General features: G+C 50.0%; 1 protein-coding gene across 1 annotated transcript in view; it reads right to left on the bottom strand.

The window, feature by feature from the left end:
- The window catches only part of LOC134988793 (transient receptor potential cation channel subfamily M member 2-like), a 734,670-nt gene that overhangs the window by 452,713 nt on the left and 257,814 nt on the right, over positions 1 to 24,143 (bottom strand). Inside the window, exons 10-11 of the mRNA XM_063950575.1 lie at positions 6,559 to 6,661; positions 6,054 to 6,175 (exon numbers count right to left, since the gene is read on the bottom strand). Coding sequence (XP_063806645.1) covers positions 6,054 to 6,175; positions 6,559 to 6,661 — 225 coding nt within the window. The remainder of the gene's footprint in view (positions 1 to 6,053; positions 6,176 to 6,558; positions 6,662 to 24,143) is intronic.

The following is a 24,143-nucleotide window of genomic DNA, read 5'->3' as shown; positions in this document are numbered from 1 at the left end:
TGACCCATGTGTCCTGACAAGCAATATAGAAGCTATAGAGAAGTATATATATTATTGTATATATCAGTACAGAGCGGTGTAACTGTGACACATGTGTCCTGACAAGCAGTATAGAAGCTATAGAAAAGTATATATATTATTGTATATATCAGTACAGAGCGGTGTAACTGTGACCCATGTGTCCTGACAAGCAGTATAGAAGCTATAGAAAAGTATATATATTATTGTATATATCAGTACAGAGCGGTGTAACTGTGACCATATGTCCTGACAAGCAGTAAACAAGCTATAGAAAAGTATATATATTATTGTATATATCAGTACAGAGCGGTGTAACTGTGACCCATGTGTCCTGACAAGCAGTATAGAAGCTATAGAAAAGTATATATATTATTGTATATATCAGTACAGAGCGGTGTAACTGTGACCATATGTCCTGACAAGCAGTATAGAAGCTATAGAAAAGTATATATAATATTACTGTATATCAGTACAGAGCGGTGTAACTGTGACACATGTGTCCTGACAAGCAGTATAGAAGCTATAGAAAAGTATATATATTATTGTATATATCAGTACAGAGCAGTGTAACTGTGACCATGTGTCCTGACAAGCAGTATAGAAGCTATAGAAAAGTATATATATTACTGTATATATCAGTACAGAGCGGTGTAACTGTGACACATGTGTCCTGACAAGCAGTAAAGAAGCTATAGAACAGTATATATATTATAGTATATATCAGTACAGAGCAGTGTAACTGTGACACATGTGTCCTGACAAGCAGTATAGAAGCTATAGAAAAGTATATATAATATTACTGTATATCAGTACAGAGCGGTGTAACTGTGACACGTGTGTCCTGACAAGCAGTAAAGAAGTTATAGAAAAGTATATATAATATTACTGTATATATCAGTACAGAGCGGTGTAACTGTGACACATGTGTCCTGACAAGCAGTATAGAAGCTGTAGAAAAGTATATATATTATTGTATATATCAGTACAGAGCAGTGTAACTGTGACACATGTGTCCTGACAAGCAGTATAGAAGCTATAGAAAAGTATATATAATATTACTGTATATATCAGTACAGAGCGGTGTAACTGTGACCCATGTGTCCTGACAAGCAATATAGAAGCTATAGAGAAGTATATATATTATTGTATATATCAGTACAGAGCGGTGTAACTGTGACACATGTGTCCTGACAAACAGTATAGAAGCTATAGAAAAGTATATATATTATTGTATATATATATATATCAGTACAGAGCGGTGTAACTGTGACCCATGTGTCCTGACAAGCAATATAGAAGCTATAGAGAAGTATATATATTATTGTATATATCAGTACAGAGCGGTGTAACTGTGACCCATGTGTCCTGACAAGCAGTATAGAAGCTATAGAAAAGTATATATATTATTGTATATATATATATCAGTACAGAGCGGTGTAACTGTGACCCATGTGTCCTGACAAGCAATATAGAAGCTATAGAGAAGTATATATATTATTGTATATATCAGTACAGAGCGGTGTAACTATGACACATGTGTCCTGACAAGCAGTATAGAAGCTATAGAACAGTATATATATGACTGTATATATCAGTACAGAGCGGTGTAACTGTGACACATGTGTCCTGACAAGCAGTAAAGAAGCTATAGAAAAGTATATATATTATTGTATATATCAGTACAGAGCGGTGTAACTGTGACCATATGTCCTGACAAGCAGTAAAGAAGCTATAGAAAAGTATATATATTATTGTATATATCAGTACAGAGTGGTGTAACTGTGACCCATGTGTCCTGACAAGCAGTATAGAAGCTATAGAAAAGTATATATATATTATTGTATATATCAGTACAGAGCGGTGTAACTGTGACACATGTGTCCTGACAAGCAGTAAAGAAGCTATAGAAAAGTATATATATTATTGTATATATATATATCAGTACAGAGCGGTGTAACTGTGACCCATGTGTCCTGACAAGCAATATAGAAGCTATAGAGAAGTATATATATTATTGTATATATCAGTACAGAGCGGTGTAACTATGACACATGTGTCCTGACAAGCAGTATAGAAGCTATAGAACAGTATATATATTATTGTATATATCAGTACAGAGCGGTGTAACTGTGACCCATGTGTCCTGACAAGCAGTATAGAAGCTATAGAAAAGTATATATATTATTGTATATATCAGTACAGAGCGGTGTAACTGTGACCATATGTCCTGACAAGCAGTAAAGAAGCTATAGAAAAGTATATATATTATTGTATATATCAGTACAGAGCGGTGTAACTGTGACCCATGTGTCCTGACAAGCAGTATAGAAGCTATAGAACAGTATATATATTATTGTATATATCAGTACAGAGCGGTGTAACTGTGACCATATGTCCTGACAAGCAGTATAGAAGCTATAGAAAAGTATATATAATATTACTGTATATCAGTACAGAGCAGTGTAACTGTGACCATGTGTCCTGACAAGCAGTATAGAAGCTATAGAAAAGTATATATATTACTGTATATATCAGTACAGAGCGGTGTAACTGTGACACATGTGTCCTGACAAGCAGTAAAGAAGCTATAGAACAGTATATATATTATAGTATATATCAGTACAGAGCAGTGTAACTGTGACACATGTGTCCTGACAAGCAGTATAGAAGCTATAGAAAAGTATATATAATATTACTGTATATCAGTACAGAGCGGTGTAACTGTGACACGTGTGTCCTGACAAGCAGTAAAGAAGTTATAGAAAAGTATATATATTATTGTATATATATCAGTACAGAGCAGTGTAACTGTGACACATGTGTCCTGACAAGCAGTATAGAAGCTATAGAAAAGTATATATAATATTACTGTATATATCAGTACAGAGCGGTGTAACTGTGACCCATGTGTCCTGACAAGCAATATAGAAGCTATAGAGAAGTATATATATTATTGTATATATCAGTACAGAGCGGTGTAACTGTGACACATGTGTCCTGACAAACAGTATAGAAGCTATAGAAAAGTATATATATTATTGTATATATATATATCAGTACAGAGCGGTGTAACTGTGACCCATGTGTCCTGACAAGCAATATAGAAGCTATAGAGAAGTATATATATTATTGTATATATCAGTACAGAGCGGTGTAACTGTGACCCATGTGTCCTGACAAGCAGTATAGAAGCTATAGAAAAGTATATATATTATTGTATATATATATATATCAGTACAGAGCGGTGTAACTGTGACCCATGTGTCCTGACAAGCAATATAGAAGCTATAGAGAAGTATATATATTATTGTATATATCAGTACAGAGCGGTGTAACTATGACACATGTGTCCTGACAAGCAGTATAGAAGCTATAGAACAGTATATATATGACTGTATATATCAGTACAGAGCGGTGTAACTGTGACACATGTGTCCTGACAAGCAGTATAGAAGCTATAGAAAAGTATATATAATATTACTCTATATCAATACAGAGCGGTGTAACTGTGACACATGTGTCCTGACAAGCAGTATAGAAGTTATTGAAAAGTATATATATTACTGTATATATCAGTACAGAGCGGTGTAACTGTGACACATGTGTCCTGACAAGCAGTATAGAAGCTATAGAACAGTATATATATTATTGTATATATCAGTACAGAGCGGTGTAACTGTGACACGTGTCCTGACAAGCAGTATAGAAGCTATAGAAAAGTATATATATTACTGTATATATCAGTACAGAGTATATATATATTACTGTATATATCAGTAACTGTGACCATGTGTCCTGACAAGCAGTATAGAAGCTATAGAAAAGTATATATTATATACTGGTGGTCCCCAGTCCCCACAATGCAGCACACCGATTAGATATTTGCAGCACACTGAGCACAGATTACGGAGCTTTTCAGGGAGAGAACGCAGCCACGTCCTCTCCGTTCAATCTCCAATGCACGAGTGAAAATGGCGGCGACGCGCGTCTCCTTATATAGAATACGAATCTCGCGAGAATCCGACAGCGGGATGATGACGTTTGGGCGCGTTCTGGTTAACCGAGCAAGGTGGGAGGATCCGAGGCTGCCTCGGAACCGTGTAAAATAGGTGAAGTTCGGGGGGGTTCGGATCCTGAGGAACCGAACCCGCTCATCTCTGGATACATTCTGGAGCTTAGTAGATATGGGAAATGTGGTCAGAACTCCTAAAAAAGTATTTTGTCATTTTGTCAGTTTTGGACGCATATTCACGGTTAGTACATCTCAGCCTCCTGATAGAATGCCATAAGATGAAACACATAACATAAGATACAACTTACCTGGACTGTGCCAGAGTGAGGACAAGACCTGAGGGCATTTCTCCCTGTGTCCTGGTGCACCTGAAGTGAAACCAACCCTTGTCCCGAGGGCCAGAAAGAGGCCAAGGGCTGAACGTACGAGCCTGCGAGCTGCCGGAGGCGCGGGACTTTCTGCGAGTCTGACATTTATGAAAGCAGCAATCATTTACATGGCGAAACCAACCTGGGCAGACTCGCAGAAAGTCCGGCACCTCCGGGACTCGGAAGCTCTGACATTCAGCCCCATAGCTGGGAGACTGCAGCTCAGATACCCAATGATAGACACCTCTTATTGCTAGTCTACATCTGTACTTATTTGTAACCATTCCATTGTAATAATAAATGTATGGAAAGTGGAAATACAACGCTGTCTCTCTTCATTTCCATGCAGCATTAATAATTGGGGTATGGCAGTAGGGAGTAACAATGTCATGATGGGAGAAGATACAGAGGGATAATATAGTAGATACGCCGTTATTATATAGAAATGTAGGTGCCTCTACTGGAAATGTAACCCTGGAGGAATTTCTGTCTTGAGGTTTAGTTGCAGTTACCGCTCAGTGGTTGTGGGGGACACGGAGACCTACATTGGTTCTCTATAGATACTCTACTAGCAGAGGTAAGTAGAGAGACACTGTAAGTAACTTGGGGCTTTACACGCCTAATAGAATAGACTCTGAATAAACACAACAGTCTGAATAAAGATCTCTCAGATACTTGGGTTCTCTATGCTCAGTTCTGGTGTTCTGGGCAATACTCATGGGCCCTCATTCCGAGTTGTTCGCTCGCTAGCTGCTTTTAGCAGCATTGCACACGCTAAGCCGCCGCCCTCTGGGAGTGTATCTTAGCTTAGCAGAATTGCGAACGAAAGATTAGCAGAATTGCGAATATAAATTTCTAAGCAGTTTCTGAGTAGCTCCAGACTTACTCCTACACTGCGATCAGTTCAGTCAGTTTCATTCCTGGTTTGACGTCACAAACACGCCCAGCGTTCACCCAGACACTCCCCCGTTTCTTCAGCCACTCCCGCGTTTTTCCCAGCATTTTTCCCAGCGTTTTTTCGCACACTCCCAGAAAACGGCCAGTTTCCGCCCAGAAACACCCACTTCCTGTCAATCACACTCCGATCAGCAGAACGATGAAAAAACCTCGTAATGCCGTGAGTAAAATACCAAACTTTTGTGTAAAATAACTAAGCGCATGCGCTCTGCAAACCTTGCGCATGCGCAGTAAGCGACTAATTGCAATATAGCGAAAATCGACAACGAACGAACAACTCGGAATGATCCCCAGTGTTCACTCTGATAACAATTAGGTCTATTTAATAGTAACCTTAAAGGTCATAGAAACATAGAATTTGACGACAGATAAGAAACACTTGGCCCATCTTGTCTGCCCCTTTTTTTTTATCCTTTAGGCAATCTCAACCCTTTTTTGAACCTTAATTCTTTGTAAGGTCCATTGTCACCATTAATGGGTGAAAACGATATAACACATGTGGTATTCTGTATTCTTATTTAAAGCCTACTAGTCATGGGACATGGGAAAGAAACACAAGATGGGGTGACAATAAATATTAAAAGGCCAGGGGAAATTATCAATATGGAAGCCAAAGAGAAGACTGAGGTACAATATAAGGGTGACAACAAACATGACAGGTAAGGCCAGGTGTGAGAGTTATATGGAGGTCTTACCTTCCAAGTCCAATCTTCAGTAAAAATCTCCTTCTCTGCAATATCCGTCCGATTCCAGGACACAGCGAGTTTTAGCTGATGGTCCCAATTCTCCTGTCCACTATGATCAGAGCTGTGAGACGCTGCCAGACAATGATCAGCAGTCAGTTACCATAATCATTACCTCAATGCTAAAGTCCAATCATTCGCTGACACACAGCTCTGCAATAGCACTGCCTTCCCCAGCCTACACCATGTCATCCATCATATCGGGATATGTCTAACAGCACACACTGGACAATCTCCCAGGAATGAACATCACCATCTAATACATATCAGAACCCTATCTCCTGTCTATGAGTGCCCCCCCTAGCCCGCTGCTGCAATGTAGTCTATGTACAGCGCATGCGCAGATCTTCAGGAAGATGGACAATGACTGCTGCACCTGCACAAGGCTCCTGAGAGTTACTACAGTATGTTGGTAATCTCCCAGAATATCATCAACAAGCCCATCCCACCCTCTGACCTTTCAGCAATGCTTGAAGAATGGCCACGTCCATTCCTTGGTCTACCACTCTCTCTTCCCGAAGGATGGTCAGCAGAGATCCCATGCGGACAATGTCCTGTACCTGTGGAACAAGAGGACATATGATTACAGAACTCACTGCAAGCTGAGTAACAGGCAGACTGACCACTGCCCTAAATGGGATGGGGAGAGAAGGAGGGTGATCGGAGCAGTAACGGCAGGAGGAGAGAAGGAGGGTGATCGGAGCAGTAACGGCAGGAGGAGAGAAGGAGAGTGATCAGAGCAGTAACGGCAGGAGGAGAGAAGGAGGGTGATCAGAGCAGTAACGGCAGGAGGAGAGAAGGAGGGTGAACGGAGCAGTAACGGCAGGAGGAGAGAAGGAGGGTGATCGGAGCAGTAACGGCAGGAGGAGAGAAGGAGGGTGATCGGAGCAGTAACGGCAGGAGGAGAGAAGGAGGGTGATCGGAGCAGTAACGACAGGAGGAGAGAAGGAGGGTGATCGGAGCAGTAACAGCAGGAGGCGAGAAGGAGAGTGATCGGAGCAGTAACGGCAGGAGGAGAGAAGGAGGGTGATCGGAGCAGTAACAGCAGGAGGAGAGAAGGAGGGTGATCGGAGCAGTAACAGAAGAAGGAGAGAAGGAGGGTGATCGGAGCAGTAACGACAGGAGGAGAGAAGGAGGGTGATCGGAGCAGTAACGGCAGGAGGAGAGAAGGAGAGTGATCGGAGCAGTAACGGCAGGAGGAGAGAAGGAGGGTGATCGGAGGAGTAACAGCAGGAGGAGAGAAGGAGGTTGATCGGAGCAGTAATGACAGGAGTAGAGAAGGAGGGTGATCGGAGCAGTAACGGCAGGAGGAGAGAAGGAGGGTGATCGGAGCAGTAACAGCAGGAGGAGAGAAGGAGAGTGATCGGAGGAGTAACAGCAGGAGGAGAGAAGGAGGGTGATTGGAGCAGTAACAGCAGGAGGAGAGAAGGAGAGTGATCGGAGCAGTAACGGCAGGAGGAGAGAAGGAGGGTAATCGAAGCAGTAACGACAGGAGGAGAGAAGGAGGGTGATCGGAGCAGTAACGGCAGGAGGAGAGAAGGATCTTGATCGGAGCAGTAACGGCAGGAGGAGAGAAGGAGGGTGATCGGAGCATTAACAGCAGGAGGAGAGAAAGAGGGTGATCGGAGCAGTAACAGAAGGAGGAGAGAAAGAGGGTGATCGTAGCAGTAACTGCAGGAGGAGAGAAGGAGGGTGATCGGAGCAGTAACAGAAGGAGTAGAGAAAGAGGGTAATCGTAGCAGTAACGGCAGGAGGAGAGAAGGAGGGTGATCGGAGCAGTAACAGAAGGAGGAGAGAAGGAGGGTGATCGGAGCAGTAACGGCAGGAGGAGAGAAGGAGGGTGATCGGAGCAGAAACGGCAGGAGGAGAGAAGGAGGGTGATCGGAGCAGTAACGGCAGGAGGAGAGAAGGAGGGTGATCGGAGCAGTAACGGCAGGAGGAGAGAAGGAGGGTGATCGGAGAAGTAACAGCAGGAGGAGAGAAGGAGGGTTATCAGAGCAGTAACGGCAGGAGGAGAGAAGGAGGGTGATCGGAGCAGTAACAGCAGGAGGAGAGAAGGAGGGTGATCGGAGCAGTAATGGCAGGAGGAGAGAAGGAGGGTGATCGGAGCAGTAACAGCAGGAGGAGAGAAGGAGGGTGATCGGAGCAGTAATGGCAGGAGGAGAGAAGGAGCGTGATCGGAGCAGTAATGGCAGGAGGAGAGAAGGAGGGTGATTGGAGCAGTAACAGCAGGAGGATAGAAGGAGAGTGATCGGAGCAGTAACAGCAGGAGGAGAGAAGGAGAGTGATCGGAGCAGTAACGGCAGGAGGAGAGAAGGAGGGTGATCGGAGCAGTAACGACAGGAGGAGAGAAGGAGAGTGATCGGAGCAGTAACGGCAGGAGGAGAGAAGGAGGGTGATCGGAGCAGTAACGGCAGGAGGAGAGAAGGAGGGTGATCGGAGCAGTAACGGCAGGAGGAAAGAAGGAGGGTGATCACAGCAGTAATAGCAGGAGGAGAGAAGGAGGGTGATCGGAGCAGTAACGGCAGGAGGAGAGAAGGAGAGTGATCGGAGCAGTAACGGCAGGAGGAGAGAAGGAGGGTGATCGGAGCAGTAACGGCAGGAGGAGAGAAGGACGGTGATCAGAGCAGTAACGACAGGAGGAGAGAAGGAGGGTAATCGGAGCAGTAACGGCAGGAGGAGAGAAGGAAAGTGATCGGAGCAGTAATGGCAGGAGGAGAGAAGGAGGGTGATCGGAGCAGTAACGACAGGAGGAGAGAAGGAGGGTGATCGGAGCAGTAAAGGCAGGAGGAGAGAAGGAGAGTGATCGGAGCAGTAACGGCAGGAGGAGAGAAGGAGGGTGATCGGAGCAGTAACGGCAGGAGGAGAGAAGGACGGTGATCAGAGCAGTAACGACAGGAGGAGAGAAGGAGGGTAATCGGAGCAGTAACGGCAGGAGGAGAGAAGGAAAGTGATCGGAGCAGTAATGGCAGGAGGAGAGAAGGAGGGTGATCGGAGCAGTAACGACAGGAGGAGAGAAGGAGGGTGATCGGAGCAGTAAAGGCAGGAGGAGAGAAGGAGAGTGATCGGAGCAGTAACGGCAGGAGGAGAGAAGGAGAGTGATCGGAGCAGTAACGGCAGGAGGAGAGAAGGAGAGTGATCGGAGCAGTAACGGCAGGAGGAGAGAAGGAGAGTGATCGGAGCAGTAACGGCAGGAGGAGAGAAGGAGGGTGATCGGAGCAGTAACGACAGGAGGAGAGAAGGAGGGTAATCGGAGCAGTAACGGCAGGAGGAGAGAAGGAAAGTGATCGGAGCAGTAATGGCAGGAGGAGAGAAGGAGGGTGATCGGAGCAGTAACGACAGGAGGAGAGAAGGAGGGTGATCGGAGCAGTAAAGGCAGGAGGAGAGAAGGAGAGTGATCGGAGCAGTAAAGGCAGGAGGAGAGAAGGAGAGTGATCGGAGCAGTAACAGCAGGAGGAGAGAAGGAGGGTGATCGGAGCAGTAACAACAGGAGGAGAGAAGGAGGGTGATCGGAGCAGTAACAGAAGGAGGGTGATCGGAGCAGTAACAGCAGTAGGAGAGAAGGAGGGTGATCGGAGCAGTAACGACAGGAGGAGAGAAGGAGAGTGATCGGAGCAGTAACAGCAGGAGGAGAGAAGAAGAGTGATCTGAGCAGTAACGGCAGGAGGAGAGAAGGAGGGTAATCGGAGCAGTAATGACAGGACGAGAGAAGGAGGGTGATCGGAGCAGTAACGGCAGGAGGAGAGAAGGAGGGTGATCGGAGCAGTAACAGCAGGAGGAGAGAAGGAGGGTGATCGGAGCAGTAACAGCAGGAGGAGAGAAGGAGGGTGATCAGAGCAGTAACAGCAGGAGGAGAGAAGGAGGGTGATCGGAGCAGTAACAGCAGGAGGAGAGAAGGAGGGTGATCGGAGGAGTAACGGCAGGAGGAGAGAAGGAGGGTGATCGGAGCAGTAACGGCAGGAGGAGAGAAGGAGAGTGATCGGAGCAGTAACAGCAGGAGGAGAGAAGGAGGGTGATCGGAGCAGTAACAGCAGGAGGAGAGAAGGAGGGTGATCGGAGCAATAACAGCAGGAGGAGAGAAGGAGGGTGATTGGAGCAGTAACAGCAGGAGGAGAGAAAGAGGGTGATCGGAGCAGTAACAGCAGGAGGAGAGAAGGAGGGTGATTGGAGCAGTAACAGCAGGAGGAGAGAAAGAGGGTGATCGGAGCAGTAACGGCAGGAGGAGAGAAGGAGGGTGATCGGAGCAATAACGACAGGAGGAGAGAAGAAGGGTGATCGGAGCAGTTACAGAAGGAGGAGAGAAGGAGGGTGATCGGAGCAGTAACAGAAGGAGGAGAGAAGGAGGGTGATCAGAGCAGTAACAGCAGGAGGAGAGAAGGAGGGTGATCGGAGCAGTACCGGCAGGAGGAGAGAAGGAGGGTGAACGGAGCAGTAACGGCAGGAGGAGAGAAGGAGGGTGATCGGAGCAGTAACGGCAGGAGGAGAGAAGGAGGGTGATCGGAGCAGTAACGGCAGGAGGAGAGAAGGAGGGTGATCGGAGCAGTAACGACAGGAGGAGAGAAGGAGGGTGATCGGAGCAGTAACAGCAGGAGGCGAGAAGGAGAGTGATCGGAGCAGTAACGGCAGGAGGAGAGAAGGAGGGTGATCGGAGCAGTAACAGCAGGAGGAGAGAAGGAGGGTGATCGGAGCAGTAACAGAAGAAGGAGAGAAGGAGGGTGATCGGAGCAGTAACGGCAGGAGGAGAGAAGGAGGGTGATCGGAGCAGTAAAAGCAGGAGGAGAGAAGGAGGGTGATCGGAGCAGTAACGGCAGGAGGCGAGAAAGAGTGATCGGAGCAGTAACGGCAGGAGGAGAGAAGGAGGGTGATCGGAGCAGTAACAGAAGAAGGAGAGAAGGAGAGTGATCGGAGCAGTAAAGGCAGGAGGAGAGAAGGAGGGTGATCGGAGCAGTAAAAGCAGGAGGAGAGAAGGAGGGTGATCGGAGCAGTAACGGCAGGAGGCGAGAAAGAGTGATCGGAGCAGTAACGGCAGGAGGAGAGAAGGAGGGTGATCGGAGCAGTAACAGAAGAAGGAGAGAAGGAGAGTGATCGGAGCAGTAACAGCAGGAAGAGAGAAGGAGGGTGATCGGAGCAGTAACGGCAGGAGGAGAGAAGGAGGGTGATCTGAGCAGTAACAGCAGGAGGAGAGAAAGAGGGTGATCGGAGCAGTAACGGCAGGAGGAGAGAAGAAGAGTGATCGGAGCAGTAACAGCAGGAGGAGAGAAAGAGGGTGATCGGAGCAGTAACGGCAGGAGGAGAGAAGAAGAGTGATCGGAGCAGTAACAGCAGGAGGAGAGAAAGAGGGTGATCGGAGCAGTAACGGCAGGAGGAGAGAAGGAGAGTGATCGGAGCAGTAACAGCAGGAGGAGAGAAGGAGGGTGATCGGAGCAGTAACGGCAGGAGGAGAGTGTTATGAACCACAGGTAGTGGTTCATTTCTATTTTATGTTTATTTAGTTGTCTTGCATGCCAGGATTTCCCATTGCTCTGTTTTAGATTACTCTTGTCTGCTACCGCTGGTGAGTCTGTGCAATTGCAGCTTGTTCCCATGTGTTCAGCCTCATCTGGCTGCTAATTGCATCTTGTCAGCTTGGAGTCCTGCAATAGGCCAGCTGCACTGGATTATTAATTAGGCCTCTCTGTTATATGCTGGCTGATTGCAGTTCGCAGATGCTGGTGATATTTCTGGGTTTTCAGTCTGCTTGAGTTCTGAGCTTGGTTCCTGCTAGTTCCTGAGCTTCCTGAATGCTGAATCTGTTTGCTGAAAGTGTTTCCAGTCCTGCTGTATCCGGTCGTTCCTGTTCTCAGTTGTCCTGTACTCGGAAGTCGTCATCTGTTCCTGGAGTCCTGACTGAGCACCTTTGAACATCCAGTGGTGTTCGTGAGTCACGGCGTAGCCGTGTGTTGCGGCTTGGGCCGCTTAATTATTTATCTTTTATTATTTGTGTTCCGGAGCTTTTGCGGAGGATTCCGCTCCCACAGATCCACTCTGGTATCCAGCGGTGCTGGGTAGGAGTACGGACTAGTGGATTTTGGTTGTCCTTTTCCCTGGCGGGTTACCGCACATACCTCAGGTTTAGTCAGTTAGCTTGTAGCCCCTGGCCTGGTTGTTTAGTCAGAGGGCCCCTTGTTATCACCCTGTCTCGGATTTCCCTTTGTCTCCCATTAAGACATGAGGGGGCATCGGAGTTGGGCAGACATAATCCGCCCTTCAAACGCGGCTGCCATGGGCTCAAGCAACCATAGTCTCGCAGGGGATTTCTGACCACACGGGCGAGACAACGGAGTTAGGGCGCCAGGGGCTATTCCCTTTCCATTCCCCTTTCCCAGCATTACGTCCTGGTGCTCTGGACTCGCTTCATAACATCTCCCTTGTTCTGAGCACCAGGAACCTAACATTATCACCAGCCATACCACAAAAAAGAAATAAAACTTTTTTTTCTTTTTTGGCCCAGTCCAGTGTCTAGTCTAGAATCCAGTCCGGTGTTTTGAATCCAGTCCGGTGTTTAGAATCCAGTCCGGTGTTTAGAATCCAGTCCGGTGTTTAGAATCCAGTCCGGTGTTTAAAAAAAAAAAAAAAAAGTCTTGTTTTGTTTAGCAAAATTTAGTCTTGCCTTGCCTTGTCTTGCCTTGCCTTGTCTTGCCTTGTCTTGTCTTGTCTCGTCTAGTTTTAAATCCTCCTATGTCTACTATGCAAGCCCTGCAGGCATCTCTCGCAGCTCTGAACTCTGTATTCAGTGCTTTGAGACCAGAGCGACTAGAAGTTTTGCAGCAATCCCTAAAGCAACTGCAAAACCTTCTGACTAAAATCTTGCTCATTTTGCCAGAAGTCGTTGAGAGTACATCTATCTCTAAAGAGACTCTTGCTCACAGTATGGTGACAAGAGAATCCTCTGGTCTAATTGAAGAGAAAAGGTTTAAAAGTTTTCTGCGGCCCAGGCTCTCAGAAGAGGAGCGTCTGCGTCGCAGAAACTTAAACTTATGCCTATATTGTGGGGGTTTAGGCCATTATCTGCAGACCTGTGAGTTGCGCAAGCCAAAGTGTGGTGACGAGTCTTGCCCTCTGGCCAAGTTGAGTCATGATACAAGACCTACTCCTGTCTCTACTGTGGCAGAGGCACTTGTCACACAACCCACACAAAAAAGCTCTCTGTCCTATAATTGGGGTCCTTGGGCAAGGGAGCCCCATTATAGATTCAGGAATCAAAAGAGAATGTTTCTCTCCTCTCTTGAGGTTCCTGTGGAAGCGGAGTTGCAAGTCCCTGGAGTGATGCCTGATGCCCAGGTTCCTGGAGTGGTGCCTGATGCCCAGGTTCCTGGAGTGGTGCCCGATGCCCAGGTTCCTGGAGTGGTGCCCGATGCCCAGGTTCCTGGAGTGGTGCCCGATGCCCAGGGTCCTGGAGTGGTGCCCGATGCCCAGGGTCCTGGAGTGGTGCCCGTAGCCCAGGGTCCTGGAGTGGTGCCCGTAGCCCAGGGTCCTGGAGTGGTGCCCGTAGCCCAGGGTCCTGGAGTGGTGCCCGATGCCCAGGGTCCTGGAGTGGTGCCCGATGCCCAGGGTCCTGGAGCGGTGCCCGATGCCCAGAGTGCTGGAGCGGTACCCGATGCCCAGAGTGCTGGAGCGGTACCCGATGCCCAGAGTGCTGGAGCGGTACCCGATGCCCAGAGTGCTGGAGCGGTACCCGATGCCCAGAGTGCTGGAGCGGTACCCGATGCCCAGAGTGCTGGAGCGGTACCCGATGCCCAGAGTGCTGGAGCGGTACCCGATGCCCAGAGTGCTGGAGCGGTACCTGATGCCCTAGCTTATAGAGGGACATCAAATATTATAGTTCAGGTGTCCATATCGGAAGGGGTCTCAGAAGCTGTTACCCCAGGTAGGGACTTGAAAAGCGCAACCCTAGAAAGGGTCTCTAAAACCATAGTTCTTGAGGGGAACTCGAGAAGCAAAACCCCAGAAGGGATCTTTGAAGTAATATCCCCAAGTGGGGTCTCGAGAGACGCAGCCCCAAAGAAGGGTCTAGAAGTCGCTTCCCCAGGAAAGAACTTAAGAAGCATAGCATTAGTGGAGGATCTGAACGTTATTGCTTCAGCAAAAGTCCCGGAAGTCATAGTCCCGGGAGAACTTTCGATAATTATCGACTCAGAGAGGGAGGCCGATGGCCCGATCCCAGTCAGGGAGGCCAACGGCCCGGTCCCAGTAAAAGAATCCGAGGTGCTGGCCCCAGCGGGGTTCTCGGAGGCCACTGCCCCAGCGGGGTTCTCGGAGGCCACTGTCCCAGCGGGGTTCCCGGACGCCACTGTCCCAGCGGGGTTCCCGGAGGCCACTGCCCCAGCGGGGTTCCCGGAGGCCTCTGCCCCGGGTGAGGTTCAGAAAGTCACTGCCCCGGGTGGGGTTCAGAAAGTCACTGCCCCGGGTGGGGTTCAGAAAGTCACTGCCCCGGGTGGGGTTCAGAAAGTCTCAGCCCCGGGTGGGGTTCAGAGAGTCTCAGCCTCGAGTAAGGTCAATAGTGACCAGGTCCTAGCAAAGCACTCCAGTCAGTCAGATGAGAAGGAAACAGATCCTGACTCTGATATCTCAACATCCATAACCTTTGATGGGGACTTCGCCCAATTTCTGGCGCTTTTCAAACACTATTACACTATTATGTTGTCTAGACCATTTCTGGGCATCACTTCAGAAAACCTTGGGCTCTATCTGATTTATTCTTTTAGAGGAGAGCCTTCTGAGTGGGCAACCAGCCTAATGAAAGCTGAAGATCCCATTCTTCAGGATCCCATAGCATTCTGTGATGCAATTGTTAAAAGATACGGTTCCAAAGAAATTGGTTCAGGTTCCTCTAAGTCACCCGTCTTGTCTGCTGAGAGTCCACCAAATACTGTAAACTCTGCACAAGAGTCCCAGCCTGATGTTTTGACTGCAGGATGTGCTTTTTTGACTTCTTCTTCTTCTAATAATAGTACTTTACCAGAAAGTTCAGCTCCCAAGGGTAAGAAACCTGTCTCTGATTTGAATGCAGCCTTGCTGGGTGGTACCATCAGTTCAGACAATGTTTGGGGAATTACCTTGGTCAGACCTAAAGAGCTTTGTAAAAAGAAGAAGAAAAAGAAATAATTTTTTGACTCTTGCCTTGATTTAAAAAAAAAAAAAAAAAAAAAAAATTTTTTTCTCCTTGTCTTGTGTCCTGTGGCCACCGTTAGGGGGAGGGCACTGTTACAAGTTGTTGCTACAGCTTGTTTTTGTTTTCTTGTCTGTTAGACCAGTGTGTCAGGTTTTTTTTTGTATCCCTTGTTCTGGATAGTCTGAATTTTGGGGTCTTTTGACCCCTCCTCAAGGGGGGGGGGTAATGTTATGAGCCACGGCTGTGGCTCATTCCTGTTTTGCATTTTTGTTATGTATTTTATGTTATACTTCTGTTTATGTTCCCCGTGGGTGTCATGGGGTGCTCGGAGCTCACCCTTAAGGAGGGGATACTGTTATGAACCACAGGTAGTGGTTCATTTCTATTTTATGTTTATTTAGTTGTCTTGCATGCCAGGATTTCCCATTGCTCTGTTTTAGATTACTCTTGTCTGCTGCCGCTGGTGAGTCTGTGCAATTGCAGCTTGTTCCCATGTGTTCAGCCTCATCTGGCTGCTAATTGCATCTTGTCAGCTTGGAGTCCTGCAATAGGCCAGCTGCACTGGATTATTAATTAGGCCTCTCTGTTATATGCTGGCTGATTGCAGTTCGCAGATGCTGGTGATATTTCTGGGTTTTCAGTCTGCTTGAGTTCTGAGCTTGGTTCCTGCTAGTTCCTGAGCTTCCTGAATGCTGAATCTGTTTGCTGAAAGTGTTTCCAGTCCTGCTGTATCCGGTCGTTCCTGTTCTCAGTTGTCCTGTACTCGGAAGTCGTCATCTGTTCCTGGAGTCCTGACTGAGCACCTTTGAACATCCAGTGGTGTTCGTGAGTCACGGCGTAGCCGTGTGTTGCGGCTTGGGCCGCTTAATTATTTATCTTTTATTATTTGTGTTCCGGAGCTTTTGCGGAGGATTCCGCTCCCACAGATCCACTCTGGTATCCAGCGGTGCTGGGTAGGAGTACGGACTAGTGGATTTTGGTTGTCCTTTTCCCTGGCGGGTTACCGCACATACCTCAGGTTTAGTCAGTTAGCTTGTAGCCCCTGGCCTGGTTGTTTAGTCAGAGGGCCCCTTGTTATCACCCTGTCTCGGATTTCCCTTTGTCTCCCATTAAGACCTGAGGGGGCATCGGAGTTGGGCAGACATAATCCGCCCTTCAAACGCGGCTGCCATGGGCTCAAGCAACCATAGTCTCGCAGGGGATTTCTGACCACACGGGCGAGACAACGGAGTTAGGGCGCCAGGGGCTATTCCCTTTCCATTCCCCTTTCCCAGCATTACGTCCTGGTGCTCTGGACTCGCTTCATAACATCTCCCTTGTTCTGAGCACCAGGAACCTAACAGAGAGAAGGGGAGTGATCGGAGCAGTAACGGCAGGAGGAGAGAAGGAGGGTGATCGGAGCAGTAACAGCAGGAGGAGAGAAGGAGGGTGATTGGAGCAGTAACAGCAGGAGGAGAGAAAGAGGGTGATCGGAGCAGTAACGGCAGGAGGAGAGAAGGAGGGTGATTGGAGCAGTAACAGCAGGAGGAGAGAAGGAGGGTGATCAGAGCAGTAACAGCAGGAGGAGAGAAGGAGGGTGATCGGAGCAGTAACGACAGGAGGAGAGAAGGAGGGTGATCGGAGCAGTAACAGCAGGAGGCGAGAAGGAGAGTGATCGGAGCAGTAACGGCAGGAGGAGAGAAGGAGGGTGATCGGAGCAGTAACAGCAGGAGGAGAGAAGGAGGGTGATCGGAGCAGTAACAGAAGAAGGAGAGAAGGAGGGTGATCGGAGCAGTAACGGCAGGAGGAGAGAAGGAGGGTGATCGGAGCAGTAACGGCAGGAGGAGAGAAGGAGGGTGATCGGAGCAGTAACAGCAGGAGGAGAGAAGGAGGGTGATCGGAGCAGTAACGGCAGGAGGCGAGAAAGAGTGATCGGAGCAGTAACGGCAGGAGGAGAGAAGAAGGGTGATCGGAGCAGTAACAGAAGAAGGAGAGAAGGAGGGTGATCGGAGCAGTAACAGCAGGAGGAGAGAAGGAGGGTGATCGGAGCAGTAACAGCAGGAGGAGAGAAGGAGGGTGATCGGAGCAGTAACAGCAGGAGGAGAGAAGGAGGGTGATCAGAGCAGTAACAGCAAGAGGAGAGAAGGAGGGTGATTGGAGCAGTAACAGCAGGAGGAGAGAAGGAGCGTGATTGGAGCAGTAACAGCAGGAGGAGAGAAGGAGGGTGATCGGAGCAGTAACAGCAGGAGGAGAGAAGGAGGGTGATTGGAGCAGTAACAGCAGGAGGAGAGAAGGAGGGTGATCGGAGCAGAAACGGCAGGAGGAGAGAAGGAGAGTGATCGGAGCAGTAACAGCAGGAGGAGAGAAGGAGGGTGATCGGAGCAGTAACAGCAGGAGGACAGAAGGAGGGTGATCGGAGCAGTAACAGCAGGAGGAGAGAAGGAGAGTGATCAGAGCAGTAACAGCAGGAGGAGAGAAGGAGGGTGATCGGAGCAGTAACAGAAGGAGGAGAGAAGGAGGGTGATCGGAGCAGTAACAGCAGGAGGAGAGAAGGAGGGTGATCAGAGCAGTAACGGCAGGAGGAGAGAAGGAGGGTGATCGGAGCAGTAACAGAAGGAGGAGAGAAGGAGGGTGATCGGAGCAGTAACAGAAGGAGGAGAGAAGGAGGGTGATCAGAGCAGTAACAGAAGGAGGAGAGAAGGAGGGTGATCAGAGCAGTAACAGCAGGAGGAGAGAAGGAGGGTGATCAGAGCAATAACAGCAGGAGGCGAGAAGGAGAGTGATCGGAGCAGTAACGGCAGGAGGAGAGAAGGAGAGTGATCGGAGCAGTAACGGCAGGAGGAGAGAAGGAGGGTGATCGGAGCAGTAACAGCAGGAGGAGAGAAGGAGGGTGATCGGAGCAGTAACAGAAGGAGGAGAGAAGGAGGGTGATCGGAGCAGTAACGGCAGGAGGAGAGAAGGAGGGTGATCGGAGCAGTAACGGCAGGAGGAGAGAAGGAGGGTGATCGGAGCAGTAACAGCAGGAGGAGAGAAGGAGGGTGATCGGAGCAGTAACGGCAGGAGGCGAGAAAGAGTGATCGGAGCAGTAACGGCAGGAGGAGAGAAGAAGGGTGATCGGAGCAGTAACAGAAGAAGGAGAGAAGGAGGGTGATCGGAGCAGTAACAGCAGGAGGAGAGAAGGAGGGTGATCGGAGCAGTAACAGCAGGAGGAGAGAAGGAGGGTGATCAGAGCAATAACAGCAGGAGGAGAGAAGGAGCGTGATTGGAGCAGTAACAGCAGGAGGAGAGAAGGAGGGTGATCGGAGCAGTAACGGCAGGAGGAGAGAAGGAGGGTGATCGGAGCAGTAACAGCAGGAGGAGAGAAGGAGGGTGATTGGAGCAGTAACAGCAGGAGGAGAGAAGGAGGGTGATCGGAGCAGTAACAGAAGGAGGAGAGAAGGAGGGTGATCAGAGCAGTAACAGCAGGAGGAGAGAAGGAGGGTGATCAGAGCAATAACAGCAGGAGGAGAGAAGGAGAGTGATTGGAGCAGTAACAGCAGGAGGAGAGAAGGAGGTTGATCGGAGCAGTAATGACAGGAGTAGAGAAGGAGGGTGATCGGAGCAGTAACGGCAGGAGGAGAGAAGGAGAGTGATCGGAGCAGTAACGGCAGGAGGAGAGAAGGAGGGTGATCGGAGCAGTAACAGCAGGAGGAGAGAAGGAGGGTGATTGGAGCAGTAACAGCAGGAGGAGAGAAGGAGAGTGATCGGAGCAGTAACGGCAGGAGGAGAGAAGGAGGGTAATCGAAGCAGTAACGACAGGAGGAGAGAAGGAGGGTGATCGGAGCAGTAACGGCAGGAGGAGAGAAGGATCTTGATCGGAGCAGTAACGGCAGTAGGAGAGAAGGAGGGTGATCGGAGCATTAACAGCAGGAGGAGAGAAAGAGGGTGATCGGAGCAGTAACAGAAGGAGGAGAGAAAGAGGGTGATCGTAGCAGTAACTGCAGGAGGAGAGAAGGAGGGTGATCGGAGCAGTAACAGAAGGAGTAGAGAAAGAGGGTAATCGTAGCAGTAACGGCAGGAGGAGAGAAGGAGGGTGATCGGAGCAGTAACAGAAGGAGGATAGAAGGAGGGTGATCGGAGCAGTAACGGCAGGAGGAGAGAAGGAGGGTGATCGGAGCAGAAACGGCAGGAGGAGAGAAGGAGGGTGATCGGAGCAGTAACGGCAGGAGGAGAGAAGGAGGGTGATCGGAGCAGTAACAGGAGGAGAGAAGGAGGGTGATCAGAGCAGTAATGGCAGTAGGAGAGAAGGAGGGTGATCACAGCAGTAATAGCAGGAGGAGAGAAGGAGGGTGATCGGAGCAGTTACAGCAGGAGGAGAGAAAGAGGGTGATCGGAGCAGTAACAGAAGGAGGAGAGAAGGAGGGTGATCGGAGCAGTTACAGCAGGAGGAGAGAAAGAGGGTGATCGGAGCAGTAACAGAAGGAGGAGAGAAGGAGGGTGATTGGAGCAGTAATGGCAGTAGGAGAGAAGGAGGGTGATCACAGCAGTAATAGCAGGAGGAGAGAAGGAGGGTGATCAGAGCAGTAACAGAAGGAGGAGAGAAGGAGGGTGATCGGAGCAGTAACAGAAGGAGGAGAGAAGGAGGGTGATCGGAACAGTAACAGAAGGAGGAGAGAAGGAGGGTTATCGGAGCAGTAACGGCAGGAGGAGAGAAGGAGGGTGATCGGAGCAGAAACGGCAGGAGGAGAGAAGGAGGGTGATCGGAGCAGTAACAGCAGGAGGAGAGAAGGAGGGTGATCGGAGCAGTAACAGCAGGAGGAGAGAAGGAGGGTGATCGGAGCAGTAACGGCAGGAAGAGAGAAGGAGGGTGATCGGAGCAGTAACAGAAGGAGGAGAGAAGGAGGGTGATCGGAGCAGTAACGGCAGGAGGAGAGAAGGAGGGTGATCGGAGCAGTAACGGCAGGAGGAGAGAAGGAGGGTGATCGGAGCAGTAACGGCAGGAGGAAAGAAGGAGGGTGATCACAGCAGTAATAGCAGGAGGAGAGAAGGAGGGTGATCGGAGGAGTAACAGCAGGAGGAGAGAAGGAGAGTGATAGGAGCAGTAACGGCAGGAGGAGAGAAGGAGGGTGATCGGAGCAGTAACGACAGGAGGAGAGAAGGAGGGTGATCGGAGCAGTAACGACAGGAGGAGAGAAGGAGGGTGATCGGAGCAGTAACGGCAGGAGGAGAGAAGGAGAGTGATCGGAGCAGTAACGGCAGGAGGAGAGAAGGAGAGTGATCGGAGCAGTAACAGCAGGAGGAGAGAAGGAGGTTGATCGGAGCAGTAATGACAGGAGTAGAGAAGGAGGGTGATCGGAGCAGTAACGGCAGGAGGAGAGAAGGAGAGTGATCGGAGCAGTAACGGCAGGAGGAGAGAAGGAGGGTGATCGGAGCAGTAACAGCAGGAGGAGAGAAGGAGGGTGATTGGAGCAGTAACAGCAGGAGGAGAGAAGGAGAGTGATCGGAGCAGTAACGGCAGGAGGAGAGAAGGAGGGTAATCGAAGCAGTAACGACAGGAGGAGAGAAGGAGGGTGATCGGAGCAGTAACGGCAGGAGGAGAGAAGGATCTTGATCGGAGCAGTAACGGCAGTAGGAGAGAAGGAGGGTGATCGGAGCATTAACAGCAGGAGGAGAGAAAGAGGGTGATCGGAGCAGTAACAGAAGGAGGAGAGAAAGAGGGTGATCGTAGCAGTAACTGCAGGAGGAGAGAAGGAGGGTGATCGGAGCAGTAACAGAAGGAGTAGAGAAAGAGGGTAATCGTAGCAGTAACGGCAGGAGGAGAGAAGGAGGGTGATCGGAGCAGTAACAGAAGGAGGATAGAAGGAGGGTGATCGGAGCAGTAACGGCAGGAGGAGAGAAGGAGGGTGATCGGAGCAGAAACGGCAGGAGGAGAGAAGGAGGGTGATCGGAGCAGTAACGGCAGGAGGAGAGAAGGAGGGTGATCGGAGCAGTAACAGCAGGAGGAGAGAAGGAGGGTGATCGGAGCAGTAATGGCAGGAGGAGAGAAGGAGGGTGATCGGAGCAGTAACAGCAGGAGGAGAGAAGGAGGGTGATCGGAGCAGTAATGGCAGGAGGAGAGAAGGAGCGTGATCGGAGCAGTAATGGCAGGAGGAGAGAAGGAGGGTGATTGGAGCAGTAACGGCAGGAGGATAGAAGGAGAGTGATCGGAGCAGTAACAGCAGGAGGAGAGAAGGAGAGTGATCGGAGCAGTAACGGCAGGAGGAGAGAAGGAGGGTGATCGGAGCAGTAACGACAGGAGGAGAGAAGGAGAGTGATCGGAGCAGTAACGGCAGGAGGAGAGAAGGAGGGTGATCGGAGCAGTAACGGCAGGAGGAGAGAAGGAGGGTGATCGGAGCAGTAACGGCAGGAGGAAAGAAGGAGGGTGATCACAGCAGTAATAGCAGGAGGAGAGAAGGAGGGTGATCGGAGCAGTAACGGCAGGAGGAGAGAAGGAGAGTGATCGGAGCAGTAACGGCAGGAGGAGAGAAGGAGGGTGATCGGAGCAGTAATGACAGGAGGAGAGAAGGAGGGTGATTGGAGCAGTAACAGCAGGAGGAGAGAAGGAGAGTGATCGGAGCAGTAACGGCAGGAGGAGAGAAGGAGGGTAATCGGAGCAGTAACGACAGGAGGAGAGAAAGAGGGTGATCGGAGCAGTAACGGCAGGAGGAGAGAAGGAGGGTAATCGGAGCAGTAACGACAGGAGGAGAGAAAGAGGGTGATCGGAGCAGTAACGACAGGAGGAGAGAAAGAGGGTGATCGGAGCAGTAACAGCAGTAGGAGAGAAGGAGGGTGATCGGAGCAGTAACAGCAGGAGGAGAGAAGGAGAGTGATCGGAGCAGTAACGGCAGGAGGAGAGAAGGAGGGTTATCAGAGCAGTAACGGCAGGAGGAGAGAAGGAGGGTGATCGGAGCAGTAACAGCATGAGGAGAGAAGGAGGGTGATCGGAGCAGTAACGACAGGAGGAGAGAAGGAGGGTGATCGGAGCAGTAACGGCAGGAGGAGAGAAGGAGAGTGATCGGAGCAGTAACGGCAGGAGGAGAGAAGGAGGGTGATCGGAGCAGTAACGACAGGAGGAGAGAAGGAGGGTAATCGGAGCAGTAACGGCAGGAGGAGAGAAGGAAAGTGATCGGAGCAGTAATGGCAGGAGGAGAGAAGGAGGGTGATCGGAGCAGTAACGACAGGAGGAGAGAAGGAGGGTGATCGGAGCAGTAAAGGCAGGAGGAGAGAAGGAGAGTGATCGGAGCAGTAAAGGCAGGAGGAGAGAAGGAGAGTGATCGGAGCAGTAACAGCAGGAGGAGAGAAGGAGGGTGATCGGAGCAGTAACGACAGGAGGAGAGAAGGAGGGTGATCGGAGCAGTAACAGAAGGAGGGTGATCGGAGCAGTAACAGCAGTAGGAGAGAAGGAGGGTGATCGGAGCAGTAACGACAGGAGGAGAGAAGGAGAGTGATCGGAGCAGTAACAGCAGGAGGAGAGAAGAAGAGTGATCTGAGCAGTAACGGCAGGAGGAGAGAAGGAGGGTAATCGGAGCAGTAATGACAGGACGAGAGAAGGAGGGTGATCGGAGCAGTAACGGCAGGAGGAGAGAAGGAGGGTGATCGGAGCAGTAACAGCAGGAGGAGAGAAGGAGGGTGATCGGAGCAGTAACTGCAGGAGGAGTGAAGGAGGGTGATCGGAGCAGTAACAGAAGGAGGGTGATCGGAGCAGTAACAGAAGTAGGAGAGAAGGAGGGTGATCGGAGCAGTAACGGCAGGAGGAGAGAAGGAGGGTGATCGGAGCAGTAACAGCAGGAGGAGAGAAGGAGGGTGATCGGAGCAGTAACGGCAGGAGGAGAGAAGGAGGGTGATCGGAGCAGTAACAGCAGGAGGAGAGAAGGAGGGTGATCGGAGCAGTAACTGCAGGAGGAGAGAAGGAGGGTGATCGGAGCAGTAACAGCAGGAGGAGAGAAGGAGGGTGATCGGAGCAGTAACAGAAGGAGGGTGATCGGAGCAGTAACAGCAGTAGGAGAGAAGGAGGGTGATCGGAGCAGTAACAGCAGGAGGAGAGAAGGAGGGTGATCGGAGCAGTAACAGCAGGAGGAGAGAAAGAGGGTGATCGTAGCAGTAACGGCAGGAGGAGAGAAGGAGGGTGATCGGAGCAGTAACAGAAGGAGGGTGATCGGAGCAGTAACAGCAGTAGGAGAGAAGGAGGGTGATCGGAGCAGTAACAGAAGGAGGAGAGAAGGAGGGTGATCGGAGCAGTAACAGAAGGAGGGTGATCGGAGCAGTAACAGAAGGAGGAGAGAAGGAGGGTGATCGGAGCAGTAACAGCAGGAGGAGAGAAGGAGGGTGATCGGAGCAGTAACGGCAGGAGGAGAGAAGGAGAGTGATCGGAGCAGTAACGGCAGGAGGAGAGAAGGAGGGTGATCGGAGCAGTAACGACAGGAGGAGAGAAGGAGGGTGATCGGAGCAGTAACTGCAGGAGGAGAGAAGGAGGGTGATCGGAGCAGTAACGGCAGGAGGAGAGAAGGAGGGTGATCAGAGCAGTAACGGCAGGAGGAGAGAAGGAGAGTGATCGGAGCAGTACCACAGGAGGAGAGAAGGAGGGTGATCGGAGCAGTAACGGCAGGAGGAGAGAAGGAGGGTGATCGGAGCAGTAACGACAGGAGGAGAGAAGGAGGGTGATCGGAGCAGTAACGGCAGGAGGAGAGAAGGAGAGTGATCGGAGCAGTAACGGCAGGAGGAGAGAAGGAGGGTGATCGGAGGAGTAACAGCAGGAGGAGAGAAGGAGGGTGATCAGAGCAGTAACGGCAGGAGGAGAGAAGGAGGGTGATCGGAGCAGTAACGACAGGAGGAGAGAAGGAGGGTGATCGGAGCAGTAACGGCAGGAGGAGAGAAGGAGAGTGATCGGAGCAGTA

Source organism: Pseudophryne corroboree, chromosome 2 (genome assembly GCF_028390025.1).
Source record: "Pseudophryne corroboree isolate aPseCor3 chromosome 2, aPseCor3.hap2, whole genome shotgun sequence".
Taxonomy (NCBI): Eukaryota; Metazoa; Chordata; class Amphibia; order Anura; family Myobatrachidae; genus Pseudophryne; species Pseudophryne corroboree.
This window is presented reverse-complemented; position numbering and strand designations above follow the sequence as displayed.